The sequence below is a fragment of the Gekko japonicus genome, unplaced genomic scaffold (genome assembly GCF_001447785.1).
Source record: "Gekko japonicus isolate JY-2015 unplaced genomic scaffold, Gekko_japonicus_V1.1 scaffold13, whole genome shotgun sequence".
In the NCBI taxonomy this organism is placed as follows: Eukaryota; Metazoa; Chordata; class Lepidosauria; order Squamata; family Gekkonidae; genus Gekko; species Gekko japonicus.
Genome location: NW_015172553.1, coordinates 1,253,517 through 1,271,321, shown reverse-complemented (window position 1 = coordinate 1,271,321; position 17,805 = coordinate 1,253,517). Strand labels below are relative to the sequence as shown.

Below are 17,805 nucleotides of genomic sequence, written 5' to 3'. Positions count from 1 at the left end.
TGCATAATCTGCACAGTTCTAGACTCGCTGCTGCCAGGATAATACCAGCCTCCCACCCCCAAGAAATTGTGTGGGGAAAATTGCAGGGAGAATATGTGAATCAGGACGGCCTCTGCCTAGGTCAGGAGCCTAGGAATCAGCCTTGACACATTTATAGACCGAGTCAATCCAAAACTAAGGCTCAAACAACAAACGACTCCTGAGAAAGGGGGTGTTTAGCCCTTCATCCCTGCTGCTTCTCTCATCAACCCACCCCCAGTCTGATTTGGCTCTGAGTAAGTGTATCTGTCCTTCAGTCATTTGCCTTGACAGCTAAATGAAAACCTCCATGGTCAGAGGCAGTATACCTCTGAATGGCAAATGCCAGGGACAGAGAAGAAGGGACGACTGTGACCTTTATATTCCTGCTTGCAAGTTTCTTGTCTAGCAGGATACTATTAGAAGCAGAATGGTGGACATTAGCCTGGTGCAGGAGGGCTCTTCTTAAGCACTGTGCATGCATCTAGATCCCAGTGATAACCTATTTGCTTCTTGACTTGAGGTTTGCCAAATGTGACATTGCCACATTTATTTATTTATTTATTTATTGTCAAATTTATACTCCACCCTCCCCGCAAAGCAGGCTCAGGGCAGCTTCCAATAACATAAATACATGATAAAAACATACATAATACAAATTAAAACATAACAGTTAAAATAATATATTACAAAGTGCTGGCGGCGGTTAAAATTCAATCAGAAGGAATGCTTTCAGATGGATTTCCAACTTCCAGCATAAAAGTGCTTAGATGTTATTCTGCTCGTCAACTCTTATGGCAGCTGCTCAATTATGACTTTGCGGGCTGTGTACCGCGGTGGCGGCCCCTAATTATATGCCTGGTGGAAGAGCTCCGTCTTGCAGGCCCTGTGGAACTGCGAAAGGTCCCACAGGGCCCTGATCTCCTCCGGGAGCTCATTCCACCAGGTAGGGGCCACCACCAAAACGGCCCCAGCTCTAGTAGCAGCTAGCCTGGCCTTCCTTGGGCCAGGGAGGGTCAACCAATTTTGAGACCCAGACCGTAGTGCTCTCTGGGGTATATATGGGGAAAGGCGTTCCTGTAGGTATGTTGGACCCCGGCTATATAGGGCTTTAAAGGTAAGAACCAGCACCTTGAAGTGGACTCAGTATGCTATTGGCAGCCAGTGCAGTGTCCTCAGCACAGACTGGATGTGCTCCCGTCTAGGGACACCCATCAACAGCCTGGCTGCAACATTCTGCACTAGCTGTAGCTTCCGAATCTGCGACAAAGGCAGCCCCATGTAGAGAGTGTTACAGTAGTCTAGTCTTGAGGTGACCATCGCGTGGATCACTGTAGCCAGGTCAGCGCGGTCGAGGAAGGGAACCAACTACCTAATCAGCCTAAGATGATAAAAGGCCGACTTGGCAGTGGCCGCTACCTGGGCCTCCATAGTAAGGGAGGGCTCCAGGAGCACTCCCAAACTCCAAACCTCCGGCGCTGGGACCAATAAAGCCCTCCCAAAGGTCAGGAGTGGGACCCCCGTCCCCAAACAGCCCCAACCCAGGCACAAGACCTCTGTCTTTGCTGGATTCAGTTTCAGCCGACTCAGTCTGAGCCACCCAGCCACAGCCTGCAAAGCACGATCCAGGTCTTCTGGTCTGGAGTCTGACTGGTCGCCTAACATCAGATAGAGCTGGGTGTCATCAGCTGGGTGTCATCAGCTGGGTGTCATCAGCTGGGTAAATAACATGTAATAACATGTAAAAACATGACATCCTAGCCCATACCTCTGGGCAATCTGGGCAAGTGGGCGCATATAGATATGTGACATTATTGGGGTTCAACCACACACACAACCCATTCTAAGCCATTTTTACAATCATTTTAAGAGCCACAGTTGTGTGTGTTTGTGCTTAAGTAAGTTACACTGGAAAGCAACATTATTTGATCCAAGAGGGAGCGCCATCTCAACCTTCTCCTAAGGGGGAATTTATTGGTGACTAAAGAATTATGGATTTTAAAAAGAAATCTGATCTGTGCTTTCCAGGCAGCAAAACTGCAGACCGCCTAATGCCTCTTTCCTGCTCAAGGGACTCTTGCTGTATGTTATGTTTATATCTATGGAAATTTCATGTAATGCAGGGCAATGCTGCTTGCAAAGTGAATGCGTCATTTGGTCCAGGGAGAGAGCATTTTTGTGGCACTTTGAAGCTCTCCCAGGTTTCTCTTTGAAGGTTCCTCAGCTGGGGGTTGTTTCTTTTATAATTCCCATAAGCGTAATTTTCTTCCCAGGGTCCTTTTAAAAAAATGATTAATGCAAACTCTAAGATACTTGTGCTTAGATATCTGTTAGACCATGGGGTAGCTAGAAGTAGGATCTGATCCCATGTCGCCTCCTTCATAGGCTTAAAAGTGTGGCCTTGATACTCATTTTGATTGCATAGACTTGATACCCATTTGGATTTCTGTTTGTAAGATGTGAAACGAAGGGCCTAACTACATGTCAAATTTCCTCTGTACATCCTCACTCTGGCAATTAGACATGGGCTGCATATTCCATGCATGGAATTCAATTCCCAAACACACAGAGGGCTGGTTAGCATGGGACCACAAGAAAAGGGGTGTTAAGAATCCTGCCCACCAGTGTTCCCTCCATGCTGAGTTAGCTCACAGTTTTTTAACCTCCCGCTCACACATTTTTGTCTTGCTCAGGAAGGATGGCCCCAGAGCAAACTAATTTAGGTGGTAGCCCAATCGCTTGCTCACAACTTTAATGCAAGTAACTCACAAAGATGAATTTTTGTTCACAAGACTCCACAGCTTAGAGGGAGCATTGCTGCCCACCCATGTTGTTTCCCAAATTGTCAAGAACAAAAAAGGGAAAGAAACTAAACCTAACAAAGAACTCCAAAACCAAACAAAGGTTAGTGGAAAGGAGGGCCAATATTAAAACCTTTTCATAAAAAGAGGTACATGTATTTATTGATAATATCAAATTAAAACATATATAGGGGCCCAATTATAACCAATATATATAAAACATAACCATAACCAGGGCTAAAAGAGTTGACCTGACGCGTTTCGGCCGAATCGGCCTTCCTCAGAGGTCATACAAGTGTGGCTAGATGGTAAATAGTTACATTCATAAAAACACAATCAGGAATATATACAAACTATAAATTCAACAAGGACCATAAAGTAAATTGTTCAGAAGTAAAATAACCAGGCACAGGATAAATATGCACATGAAACCTTTTTAGTGCAATCACTAGCCCAGTGATTATAAAATCCACCTATGGTCCACAAATAACCTTCTTTGATTGTGTTGCCACAATATTCACAAGTAAAAAGTTTACTTGTGAATATTGTGGCAACACAATCAAAGAAGGTTATTTGTGGACCATAGGTGGATTTTATAATCACTGGGCTAGTGATTGCACTAAAAAGGTTTCATGTGCATATTTATCCTGTGCCTGGTTATTTTACTTCTGAACAATTTACTTTATGGTCCTTGTTGAATTTATAGTTTGTATATATTCCTGATTGTGTTTTTATGAATGTAACTATTTACCATCTAGCCACACTTGTATGACCTCTGAGGAAGGCCGATTCGGCCGAAACGCGTCAGGTCAACTCTTTTAGCCCTGGTTATGGTTATGTTTTATATATATTGGTTATAATTGGGCCCCTATATATGTTTTAATTTGATATTATCAATAAATACATGTACCTCTTTTTATGAAAAGGTTTTAATATTGGCCCTCCTTTCCACTAACCTTTGTTTGGTTTTGGGTTTCCCAAATTGTAACATTCCCACAGGGCACTACTTCTCTGTTAGGTAAATCACATGTAAAGAGGAGCTGCACGCAAGTTTCCCTTAGCGAGGCAACAGCACCTCCCTGGGTCCATTTCACGTTGGAAAAATGGCATGCGGGGGGAGGATTAATCTCCCTTTCTCCGTGCAATATGAATCCCCTCCCCAAGATGAACCCCCCACACACATACTTGAGGATTGAGTTCCAAGCACAGAACATGCATGGCACTGGTCTGACTGCCAAGACCCAGGGAGGAGGTGAAGAAAATATAACATGTAGTTGGGAAAAGCGAAAAAAAGGCCAGGGGAAACAAATAGGCAGAGATTGATCAAAGTTTTTCAGAAGGCTGAAGGTCACTCAAAAGAATGATTGCTGCTCTGGGTGCAGCCACTTGTCCCATGTTTGCTTTTGGTAAACCTGCCAATGAACAAGAGAAATGTTCACCAGTGGCAATGATACATTTATGAGACCACTTCCAAATCTCTTGCAGACTCTTCTACTGTCTCTAGTCAGAGAGCAGGAGGGAAAAAATAACCTGCCTACCTTCCTTACTTTAGCCCAGGAGTCTCACGTACAGTCCCTCCAGTATTATTCATTGCTTCAGCTGCTATTACATCACCCTTCCAGTTATGTCATTGCCGCACAGGGATCGTTACTAGCTTTGCAATGTAACAACATTTAAAGAAACAGGAAATGTCCCATATGGAAGCTCAGACAAGCCAGAAGCAGCACAGGAATGCAGCTGATCCTCTAGTGGAAGGTCCATTTAACTCCTGAATGTCCTGTAAGAGGGCATTATTTGCATTCACAATGAAAAATGCTTCAGCCACTTTAACAGACATTCTGAGATGAAGTTCAGTAAGCTAGAATTTCAGTGGACAAAAAGATACCTTAAAACAAATTTGTACCCAATCAGACTTGTACTTTTCAATACAAATATAACGTTCCTGATCTGCTAACCATGGTCTGGTGATCCGGAATATGTACAAGGACTGTACATTCCCTTCCCTGAATGCAACCCCCCTCCTACTTTCCCCTTTCAATGTGAATGATAAAATAGCATTAAACCAACATTACTGATACCATTAGTAGGAATGGGCACGAAACGATTTACGAACCCCAGTTCAGCATGAACCGGGCCAGTTTGCGAAACATGAGCCAAGGGTTCAGGAGACTGCTTCATCACACAAACTCACCCACAAATCTCCATGTTTTCATGGAGGATCATGGGCAGGTCCAGAAGGTCCAAATGCTGTTGGAACCCACTGCTGGCCAGTGGCCTGACCCAAGTGTGCTCTGAAGGCATTTAAATGCCTTTGGAGCCCACCTCCGGGTTGGGCCAGCCTAACTGAGCTCCAAGAATGAGCTCCCAAAGCCTTTATAGGCCTTTGGAGCTCAGTACTTGACTGAGCTCCCAGAGTGAGCTGTGAAGGCTTTTATAGGCCTTATATGTCCATATATGGGCAGGCCCCACCTGGAAGTGGGCTCTGAAGATCTATAAAACCTTCAGAGCTCACTCTAAGATCTCAGTCAAGTTGGGCTGCCTTTAAAGGCCTTCGGACCTCACTCTTGGAGCTCACTCAGGTCAGCCATGGTGGGCTCCAAGGGCATTTAAATGCCTTTGGAGCTCACTTAGCCCCCCCCCACACAAATGTCTGAAGCATGAACCAGTTTGTGCAATGGAGAAGTTTGTGGAAGTTCTGGGTTTGGGGTGTGTTAAAACCCCCAAAGCATGAATCTCCATGAACCTCCATCTTACAGTTTATGCCCATCCCTAATTATTACTTCAAACCCCACTAAAAACCACTGGCAACCTTGGGTTCCTCCTGCATATGGGCAAACTCTCTTTAGTTTCCCTAGCAATCCAGTGTGAACAAACCAAGCTTTTTGAACTACAAGAGTGACAAAGCCATTAGAGCTGAAATCTGAGTTCTTAGAGAGCTTTGAACATCATGGCATTACCAAAGCTGGGCTATTTTATATGGCTTTTGATTGTGTTCACTCCTCTTTCCCCATGATTTTTTTAATCAGTGACACTGGCTTCTAGGAGTCTTAACTCAAGTAACAATGCTGCCATTTTCTTGGCTTAGATGTGATTCTTTACTAGTGATATGATTGTACTGAATTTTTGTAAACCACTTTGAACTTTAGGAAAAGTGGGATTAAAAGAATTTTAAGTATAATGATGTAATCAAGAGCACTGGTGGCTCTATGTATTCCCCCTCTCCCCTTGTATCCCTTCCCACCTTATCTGCCTTGTTGAGGGACAGCAATACAGAGAAAGATGAAGTAGCTGATAAAATAAAAAATAAACAGTGGGCTTTCTTCCATTTTTTTCTCCCCTTTCCCATACATTCTAGGAATTAGTTCTAGTTCCCTGTGAACTATAATTCCCAGAAAGCACAGCAGGAGAGGGAAGAAAAGGAAAAACCCAGCACTGTCCCTTCTCACTATCACCCCATCACTCCCAATCAACAAGGCAGATAAATTGGGGTGGAGTGGGGTGGGAAAAGGGAGAAGAGGAGGAATTCTTCTTTGCTTGGATATACCATCTGAGCCTAACAGGAAATCGGCACCTGTGAGGTTCGCCTACAGTTGCCAACTCTAGGTTGGGAAACCCCTGGAGACTTGGGGGTAGACCCAGAAGAGGCGGAGTTTGGGAAAGGGAGAATGCTCTGTGGGGATGTGATGCCATAAAAATCTACACTTCAAAGCTTTCATTTTCTCCAGGGGAATTTATCCCTGTGGTTCGGAGATCAGCTGTGGTTCTGGGAGAATTCCAGGTTCCACCTAGAGGCTGGCAACCCTGGGTTCACTTGACTTTGAACACAAGATTTCTGAGTTGTCAGAGCTCATTCTTTGGGTCGCAGGAGTATGCCTTCCATCAGCATCTCTAGTAAAAACTAAACACATTTACTGTTGATATTGGTGTTGTTTCCATCCAAAATGGGAAGGGAGGGGTACTACTTGCATGTGAGAGAAGAGGAGCCTGAGTCAAACTGTCAAGAACATTACACCTTCACCGAGTCAGTAACTCACACACAAGTAGGGGTGTGCCCAAGACAAAAATAAACTGAAAGTTAGCTGTTTCAGGTCAGCTTGGGGATATCTGAAATGACCCCAAACACTCCCAAATTCTGGGAGAAACAAAGGATTTATCTCCCAGAATTTTGGGAGTGTTTTGGGTTTCAGAGGTCACAAGCCAAGGGGGAAATAGAGGAAGCTGATCCACTAAACAGCTGTTTGGCAGCCTCTTCCTTTATGTTTTAAAGGGCCATTATTTTCCATGGGAAGACCTGGCCATTAAAATCAGGTCAATTATTTCCAATGGGCAGTAGACCTGGTCATTCTCTCAATAGGTCCTCCCTTAGAAAATAATGACTCTTTACAATTTAAAGGGAGGGAGATGCTGCCAACCAGCTGTTTGGTAAGACCCTCTCTCTCCTTCCTGCCTGCCCCGCTCCCACTGCCTCTGAGGGGCAAAAAATGGAGGGCAATTGTTAAGATATTCCTATGTTTTTGGAACCCCAAAAAACCCTGAAATAAATTACAAAGGCAAGAAGAGTCCCAAAAATTTGGGATAATAAAAAACACTTCCCCAAATCCAGGCTGCGGTCACACGGAACATTAGCCACGCTAGAGAGACGGAAGACAGGCAGATTTTCCGGGCGCAATCTCACCGGCACATCTGGGAAGCGTAGCGCTCCCGTGGCTCAACCGAGGCTTCCCGCCAAAGACACGCGGCAAAAAACTAGTACCTCGGAGGTACTAGTTTCCGGAAACCGCGGGGCAAGGGTGGGCGTCTGATCGCGTTTCCGGTGGCATCCGGCGCCCGCCCATGTCCCCTTCCAAAAAAGGGGGGTGTTTTCCAAGTCTCCGTGGATGCGCACAAGCACCCAACGGAGCTTGCACATTTTTGGTGTACACAAAAAACCACACCAGTTTGCCACACCGCACCGCTTCTTTGTTGCGCGCAGGACCGTCCTGTGATCGGCACCTCTCCCTACCCACGGGACCTCCACGGGAGGTCTGATCGCTTAACCCTGCGTTAGTTTGCCCCGGGGCAAACAGCCACGCTCCCCCCCCCCGCATTTTCCTGCCCGTGTGACCAGAGCCTCAGTTCCGAAATCAATCCAAAAATGTTTGATGTACACACTCCTACATGCAAATGTGGCCTGAGCAGTGCATAAGCAGCCAAAGGTCTGAGGTCAGAAAAAACAGCAGGTTGCCCTAAGGCAAGAAAGAGGAAAACTGTTATAGCGGCCAGAGCACAGCAAAAGTGATGGAACCACCCAACACTGCTGGTTCCCAAATGAGAGACAAAAGAGTAACAGGTTCTACGTATTCACTGGCAGTCTGACCCAATGAGAGCCAACCCCTGGCAAAACTGAAGGCTGACATTCTTAAAGAGACATTTTGGGGCACACGCCCACATATTGTGATACCTTCTTTGAAGCTGTGGTGTGACAATAGTGATGGAAGTTGCTGCTGCTCCAAGGGGTGTGGGGGTTTATTGCTGCATGCAGTGGTGGACCTACATTTGAACTGTTATGGGGGGCCCTTCTCAACCAGCAACAATAGGGTAACATCCAACAAGGTCCAAAGGGCCTGAACTGAGAATTCAGATATCTTTTTATGGTTCTGATTGGCTAAGAGCTGAGCTGTAGAACTATTAAGCCCTGCACCAAGAAAGGATTTGAGGATCCAGCTGCCAAAATGTAGGCTATGAATAGATTCTGGCAAGCTCAGTAAGCCCATACAGCTGGGGGTTCGGGTGCTGCAAGCCCCTGAGAAAATTTTGATCACAGTGAAATTCTGAGGACATATGAAATGGGTATTAGAACATATTCTGAGGTCAATATTAAGTACTTCAACCCATTGGTTTATGATTCTGTCACTAAAATAGCCTTGTTTTAATAACAATAACAAACACTTTAAGCACTTTAAATATCCATTAATTCTGTTGAAAAATTCACTCCAGGATTAGGGGCCCTGAAGCTTAAGCTTCATTAGTTTCATAGTAGATCCACCCCTGACTGCGTGCAGGAAAGAGGATAAATTGTCCTCTTTTCGCCACTGCCAGGAGGCTAACATTGAATCTTATGCATTGCTGCCTAGTAAAATACAGCATCTCCTCTATAAAGCACAAAAATCCAAACCTACATACATTTCAGTTCTTAAACCTATAGGCAATACAATATCGTTGTCTTTTGAGAAAGCATGTTGACACATGGCAAACAATGACTCCAGCATCCTTTCTGACTCTTAAATCCATCTTCTAGAAAGAGTTGGACAGAACCAGTTACCAGAGAACAATGACAGTACCTTGTCTCCTGGCTGGGGCCTCATCACAGACACGCGGTCATAACCTTTCCGCAACAGGACCCAGAGGGCATCCAGCTTTCCCTGCAATGGCAACAAATACATTTTAGCTTGTTAGTCCATATACTTCTTTTTTTAATGCATTGCGAAGATATCTGGAAACATCAGATTTCTCAGACTACTTGATTGAAAAACAGATAGATAAGCAGGGCTCTTTTTGTAGAAAAAGCCCAGCAGGAACTCATTAGCAAAATAGGCCACACCCAACAGCAAAACTCATTAGCATATTGGGCCACACCCCTGACAGCACCGCTCATTAGCACATTAGGCCACACCCCCATGTTACCAGAAGTGTGGTCATCCAGCCACGCCCACCTTTCCCTTCTTATTCTGTTTACCTTGTTTGTTGTCAAAACCCAGGGCTTTTTTTGTAGCAGGAACTCCTTTGCATGTTAGGCCACACACCCCTAATATAGCCAATCCTAATGAATTTCTGCTATTGGGTGTGGCCTATTATGCTAATGAGTTCCTGCTGGGCATGGCCAACTCAGGAGCCAGCTGGAACTCCGTTCCTGTGCGTTCTTGCCCAAAAATAGCCCTGTAGATAGGTATAGTCAAACTGTCAATAGCAGGTGTAACAACTAGTCTGAGAATAGTGATGCTTTTTCCAAAGGGTTTTAAGATTAAGAGCCACAAGTTAGTCTGACACCCCTCCTAGTAAATTATTTTATATAATTTATATAGGACTGGGTTATACAGTGGTGTTTTGCAGGACAATTAATACTTTTTTTCATGTTGATCTCTTTATGCTTTCCATATGTGCAGTGAGGGATCAACATGAACAAAAAATATCAACTGCCCTGCAAAACCCAACTGCATAATTTACTTGAGTAGAATATGGGTGGATATTTTGATTGATTGATCGATTAAATTAGATTTGCTATGCTGCCCTTCCCTATAAGTAGGGCTCAGGGCAGCTTACAACAATATAATATACAAATCTCAAATTAAAACTAAGTTAAAACGGCCCAGTAAATACCAATATATAAAAACAGCATATGGGAGATGGCAAAAACACAGCATATATAAGATGGCGGAAAGGATTCCAATTCCTCAGCCCCCCCAGGGGGAGGGTTACAAGGGATGGGGACTTGTATAAGAGTGCCAAAGGACACCTCTGTTGCTGTCCTCAATCGAAGGCCTGGCGGAACATCTCTGCCTTGCATGCCCTGCAGAATGGTAACAACTCCCTCAAGGCATATATGTCTTCTGGCAGAGCATTCCACCAGGTGGGGTCAAGTATAGCCGGACTCTTCTTGGGCTGGGGACCACCAGGAAGTTCTTATTTCCTGAGTGTAATGCTCTTCCAGGGGCATACTGGGAGAGGCAGTCCTGAAGATATGTAGGTCCCTGACTGCTAAGGGCCTTGAAGGTCAGAACTAGAACCTTGAACCTGATCCGGTGCTCCACTGGAAGCCAATGCACTCTCTACCTATATTTATGGACTGGTAACTTCCATTTCAAAGTATCTGAAGAAGTGTGCATGCACACGAAAGCTTATACCTTGAATAAAATTTTGCTGGTCCTAAAGCTGACACTGGACTCAAATTTTGTTCTGTTGCTTCAGACCAACACAGCTACCTACCTGAAAATTCCTGTAGTCATCTTTATGTATATCAAAATACAGGCTTAGAAATTAGGGGCTTAATTATGGCTATCTTCTCATTTCTGTGCTGTTTGCATACACATTGCATTTTTAAGGCTTATTTGCAGGATTTGGCCCCAGATTGTAAATTTTCTCAAAAGTAGGGCTCATATTAGTCATACTTTGCATTATCTGCTACTGCATTGTTCCTGCTTTTGGGGTCTGGCTGAAAATATGTGCCACATATGGTGTATTCTCTGGTTTACTGTACAGAATGGGGCTTTTCCCATGGCATAGGGAGCTGGAGGTACATGAGCACTGAAGCCCTGGGTAGCTTTGGAACATAGCCACTGTGTGGTCCTCACCTGCGAGGCTGGGAGGCTACACCCAGGACTGTGCATGGTGCTACAGCTGCACAGAAAAGAGCACGCCACACAAATAATGATTGAAAATTAATTTCTTGAAAACAAGTTTCTAGCCCTTATGGTTCATGGCTGTGAAAATATCCTTGAAAGGGCGAAGGCAAGACCTGATGAATCTCAAAAGACAAATCTGGTCTGAGATTGCGGCTTCAGTGCTTTACACAACTCCTCGCTCCATGCAATGATTAGCAGAATAAATTATGCAAAAGAAGGAAATCACACCAATGTGGTTACAGTTTGCTTTGCAGGCTGCATAATACAGCTTTTCTTGTTGCAGAGCTTGGGTTAATTTAGGGGAGAATTTTGGTACTTTTAGCACAGCCCTGACTGCAAAAAGTCCCAAACGCCACTGCAGTTTCATTGCTAGATAAAGGAATTCTACAAACACAGAGATTCCAAGCCTACATTTGTACAGTTGCAGGGGGGAATGAAACAGCTGACTAGTCAGCAGTGAGAGAATGACAAATTGGGACCAAGGCTTCCCTAACAACCCCCCACCCTTTTGAACCCACTTCTGGTTTGAACTGGCTGATGACACAACACTCAAAATTTGTGACTGTTTTGCAAGTGATTTAGAAAGGCCAAAGGCAATACAGTACAAGAATGGCAAGCACTAGCTGTGGAGACACACACACACACACACACACACACAGGCTTCCTTCCTCCAGGGACTTCTAATGTCCTTCCTGTCCTTTGAAAGAAGCCAGAGATCTGCCTGGAAAAAGGAGAATGCTTCCTTCCAAACAGAGGCTGTGATGGAACTCGGCACGTTAGAGGTAGCTGCACCGCATGGAAGCAGACGGAGGCAGGACAAATGACGGCAGGATTTCACCAAGCACTATGTCATATGTGAACTGCACGTGACCTGACTCTAGTGGCTGCAGCTGAGTTCAGACATAATATGAAACTATCATTTGATTAACTACGGTTAATGAGATTGTCCAAATGTGGGCCAATCCACTGGTTATGGTTGGTTAGGGTTCATCAGACTAGGATCTGGGATCATGAAGTTAGTTTACTAATCATGATTGGTCTTAATTATGGTTTCATGTAATGTACCAACGCAGACATCCCTGTTTGTTTGCCTGCAATGTCCTTACATTCTCCCCAGCTACAGAAACGTCTGGCCAGGTGGAAGGCAAAGAAACCACCATTTGTTGAAGCGAATGAGGATTTGAGTGAATGACTGCAAGTCTGGTTTCACAAATGTAACTCTAGTTAAAGTAAACCATGGTTTCATGTTACGTTTGCACTCAACTGTGCATGTTCATTAAAAAAAAATTGGCACTTCTACTGAAGAATACTTGAAAATGTTTTTGAAAATGTTACTGCTACAAGTTAAGTTGGGCTCCCAGTAAACTTAGCTTTCCAATCCTCACTCATTAAAATTTCTAATAACATAACAAGAACCACTTTTTAGAAATTTTGACAGACTGTTCTTAACACATTGTATCTCTGTTTGGGGGGACAAGGAAAATATTCCGCACAGCCAAAATGCTGTAAAGTTCGCCTCCATGCTAGAAAGGAGATGGATAGGGGTCTAAGGACGGGATTCTCACAAATTAGGACACATCAGTCTCCAGTTCTAATATCTTTATTACCTATATTGTCCCCCCTCCCCAGTTGAACCTAAAAAGATGATAACCAGAAACCAAGCGTGTCATTCTTTTGATCTGTTTAAAAAATATTTTCACAATTTTGCATGCTAATTTAACAAGCCACCCGTATTTATACAACTATGATATGTCATTCCATTTCATTGTCTGATTAAGTGTGCATGCATATGAAAGCTCACATCTTGAATAAAAATTTGTTGGTCTTAAACGTGCCATTGGACCCTAACTTTGTTGTATTGTATGACACCGCAATCCTTTACTGATGCCATTTAATTTTCTCATGCTCCAGACTGCCTCTCCCTTAATTAGTGTGCAATTTAGCCTAACTTTATTGCACTTGTTTATCTTCACTGAATAAGAGAGGCTAGAACCTCTGACCTCTCTCATAGTGGCTTAGCTGTTCAAGTCTCTGACAGAGAGAATTACCCCTGATTTATGACATCAGGCTTCTCTTACCAACTCCTTCACTTTTCCCCTCCCCTTCCATAATTCCTGGATAAATATAGGACAATTATTTTCTTTCTTTCCATTACTTCAGAGCTCTTGTTTCATAAATGCTCATGTTGGAATAAATGTTCACCTTTATTTATCCACTGGGCTTTTGTTTTGCCCAGGTAAAGTTATCCAGCTGGCTCAAAGGTGAGCTGGGCTGATCATTCCAGAGAAATACCCCCAGATCACTTAAGTTACATTTAAGCTTACAAAACAAGGTTTGTGCTTACCCTGCAAACTTGGAATACAAACTATAGTTCATTCCTGGATTGCATGACAAGCATAAACCATAGTTAGCTTGTTTGAAAATCATGGCAAACTACAGCTTTCCAAAAACTAGGATTACTTGCTGATTAGTAGGAGTGTGCAATTTTTTTAAAAAGACAGATTTAGAGGAACACAGGTTTGGGAATCTCTCATGTAATCCATAATATCTTTTTCTAAACAATGCTTGAGTCCGGTGGCACCTTTAAGACCAACAAAGTTTTATTCAAGGTATGAGCTTTTGTGCGCACGCCCACTTCCTCAGACACAGTGAAACAGAACTTACCAGTTCATACATATAAGACAGAGATTGAACAGAAAATTAGCATACAATACACTGAAACGTTTTAACAGATGCAAACAGGAATAACAAGCTAAGGCTGTGATCATACGTGCCTTTAGATCTGACATAGCTGCGAATGCCTGACGGATGTAAAGGGCACAATCAGACGGCAACATTTGGGAAACGTCCTGCAGCTGTCGGCAATCCATGCTGCTCTGCCACAGAAGTGGAGTTAAACTGGGGAAAGTCTGGCTCTAACTGGTTCCGACGGGCCATGGATGGTCTTTTCCCTTTCTGATCGCTCAAGCACGCCCTCATGCCGTTGGGATGGACTGATCATTCCATCCCGACTTGGTGTCATTTCCCCCTCCCTTCACAGTATGCACATAATCGCATACTCCATGGGGAACCCTCAGTGTGGAGGTGCGATTCCTCATTTATGCATATGGAAAACAAACAGCAAAAAAAAAAAGACTCACTCGCGGTCACGTCTGATCACACAGTGACGGGCTGAGCCCGCAGCACAAAGGGATGTGTGATCTCATAACTGTGAGTCAAATTCCTCTGGAGGAAATAGCCTTGCTTCCTCTCCGCTCCAACTGGTGCGTGTGACAGCAGCCTAAGTTTATAATTGTTTGAATTTAATTCTGGGGGAAATCAGTGAGGCAAATAAATATGTCAACATTGGCCGATAGATGTGTAAATGCATCTTTCTGTAAATATGTCAACATTGGCCGATAGATGTGCAAATGCATCTTTCTTAATTGTGGAGTGCTAAGAGCAATTATTCAAGACTACAGTGTGAAATACCTATTTAATGCCATTGAAGGTTACTGCGGTCGGTCTATATTCAACCTGACATCAGACCACCTTGAATAAAACATTCCTTCCCCATTCTTCTTTTGAATGAAAAGAGAAGGAAAGGATAATACGTGTTTCCAGGGATATAATAGTAATGAATGGCTACTATGAATTCAGTATAAAGATGTACCTTAATTGGAGAGTACCACTTCGTGGGAGAAGAGGACCTCCGGATACCGTTTCCGAGGCTCCTGGGCTCTGGGAATTCATACTCTTGTTCAGGCATCTTGACTCGGGCATTCTTGGCCTTCTCTAGTTTAGCACCTTCTTCTGTAGATCCTTTTTCTCCCCAGCGAACCTAAAGAAAAAAAAATAAAATAGCGGCATTCCATGCAATTTACTCATGGTATTTAGTGTCCCTTTTGCTTGATTCCCAGAATCAATTTAGAAAGGGCCAGGTGTTTTAGTCTAACTCAAGAATACCTTTTGCTCACAGTGATCCACTGGGTTTACACCCTGGGTGTTAGAGAAAGCAGGAAAAATATAACATAGGAATCATAAGATTCACAAGAACTAGCAAGTTTATTTTCCGAACATGGCCTGCACTACCTTTCTTCCCTGAGCTGGCTGTGTGGGGTCAGGGTAATCTGGGCAATTCTGCAATTGCACATATCAGGAGCACTGAATGTGTTCAGCTGAGCCGATAACTTTAAACTAATTTTTTTTTCTAGCATGGAAAAGTTGTGTTTACCTACCTCCATTCGCTTAATGCCACCAACACCACGTCCACCATAATAGGAAGCATCTACTGTTGGCCACTTTTTCTTGGGAAGTCCATCATCATCTTCTTCCTAAAAAGGCAACAAGAAAGATTCACTACGAAAGATGTTCCATAAAACTTTAGGTAACAGGAGACAGAGAACTAACTGGCTGAAGCTGGCATGCTGTAGAGGCTACAGTGGCAGACTAAGATTGAGAACAGTGGGTTCATATCCTCAATTTGCCATGCAAGCTTGCCAGGTGATCTTGGGCTCATCAGAATCTCTCAGCCTAACGAACCCCTTGTTTATTTTTGCTCCAATGGAAAAGCAGGGCTACTCTTTTATCTAATCCTTTTTACTTGGTGAACTCATGGCCCTTCTGACACAGGCCATGAAGAACAGATTCAGTTTCCCAGTACTGGTGACAGAACTATGTCCCGTATAAGAGATTTTTTTTAAAAAAATGAGCATGCTATGGGTATGTATATGAACGGTGTACCTGATTGTAGCCAAAGGCCAAGAAGCAATGAACACTCATAATTCAACACAGGATTGCATCATTTCAGTCAGATGCTGAACTATTGCAGAGGAACATTTCTCCTCTTAAAGCTGCAAGCATTCATTCTGCCAAGCGGGGGGCAAAATTAACATCCAATGCCTTTCAAGTTAGTTCAGAAGCTGTTCCCAACAGCTACTTCCTTATCCTAGCAGCCAGCATGGAATGTAGTCTGTTATCTCCAAGATACATAAACTTGAGGCTGGGGAGATGCTTTTATATATGGGGGGCTTGGGGAAGAAACATTAAAAATATCTCTCCAATAAGTACTCATCATAGAAAAATAAAAGGACAGGGTACAGCATATACAGCACATACAGCTCTTGTTTCACGAGAGAGGGGAAATTTCCAAAACAAACTATTGCCTGTGTGTTGCTTTCCTGAAATTTCTCTCCATGACTAGACTGACTAGATGAGCAAGGACAGGGAGGAGGAGACATGGAGTGCTAAAACAGCTCCCTGTCTCTTGTAACACCTAGAAAGACTAGACTAGACTAGACTCTCCCTGACTAGCACTGGTCACATACAGTGAACATACATACAATGTAATCCTGTTCACATGTTTCAGTAAATGCGCATACAACCTGCATGTATGTGTATACACCTGTTTGTCAAAAAGATCCAATGCGTGTCCACTCTACCGATGAAACTGGGAGCCAGTACGTGGACAAATGTGTGGTTTAAATCACATGTTCTGCTGTAAATGCTTTGGATGCAACAGGAGAATTACTCAACCCATGTATAAAGAAAGCTCAAGTGTACACTGAACATGGATTGCATGTGCATTCACTGTAACTTGTGAATGTGTAGAAGGTATACTTACCAGATGTTAGAAAGGAGAGGGAGGATGAGACATGGAGTGCTAAAACAGCTCCCTGTCTCTTGTAACACCTAGAAAGACGCAGACAAAGGCACTTGCCCCTACTTCTGGTTTAGCGTTGTATTTGAAGAATTCTTTTGTTTGCTTGTTTGTTTTTTGCCATCAAGCCACAGCTGACTTATGGTGACCCTGGCCCTGGTCACACGGGCCGGATATCGCGGGGGGGGGGAGGTGTGGCTAATTGACCCAGCGCAGTTTGATCCGCGATTATGCGATCAGACGCGCCGGCGGCACACCACGGGTCCTTCCCTCGGTGCCGGCGGGTAAACAAGGGACCGGAGGGGAATGCCGTACACCGGCACAATCACACCACGGGAGTCTGGAGGCAGCCCATGGCAAATGTTTACTAGTACCTTGGAGGTACTAGTTTTTTAACTCGCATTGTCGGTGGTAAGCCACGGGTGCGCTCCACTTTCCAGATGTTGGGGTGTGATCGTGCCCGGATAATCACGAGAGAGGGGAAATTTCCAAAACAAACTGTTGCCCGTGTGTTGCTTTCCTGAAATTTCTCTCCCTGACTAGACGGGAGCACTGTTCACATACAGTGAACATACATACAATGTAATCCTGTTCACATGTTTCAGTAAATACGCATACAACCTGCATGTATGTGTATACACCTGTTTTTGGCGGTCTCCCATCCAAATACTAGCCAGGGCTGACCCTGCTTTGCTCCCAAGATCTGATGAGATCGGGCTAGCTTGAGCTATCTATGGCAGGTTGAAGAAATTAAGTGCAGGATAAGCTATGTAAGGAAGTAAATGCGCTTGTAGAGGATTCTGCCGCCTGGAGGCAGCCTGAGTTCCTCCTTTGCTAGATTCTCTCTCATTCTACTCAAAACTGTAGAGATCCATCGTGGCAACTAAAGAGATTCTCTCTGCATGGAATTTTCTGCACGGATTTTTTTTTTTGCCTGAAATCTGGGATCAAAGCCATTCAAATATTTTCC

The 17,805-nt window shown here is 43.9% G+C and overlaps 1 protein-coding gene across 1 annotated transcript in view; it reads right to left on the bottom strand.

Annotated features, from left to right (window-relative positions):
- Positions 1 to 17,805, bottom strand: part of ANTXR1 (anthrax toxin receptor 1) — a 181,989-nt gene that overhangs the window by 23,756 nt on the left and 140,428 nt on the right. Inside the window, exons 15-17 of the mRNA XM_015421095.1 lie at positions 15,415 to 15,510; positions 14,850 to 15,017; positions 9,140 to 9,220 (exon numbers count right to left, since the gene is read on the bottom strand). Of these exons, the coding sequence (XP_015276581.1) occupies positions 9,140 to 9,220; positions 14,850 to 15,017; positions 15,415 to 15,510 (345 nt within the window). The remainder of the gene's footprint in view (positions 1 to 9,139; positions 9,221 to 14,849; positions 15,018 to 15,414; positions 15,511 to 17,805) is intronic.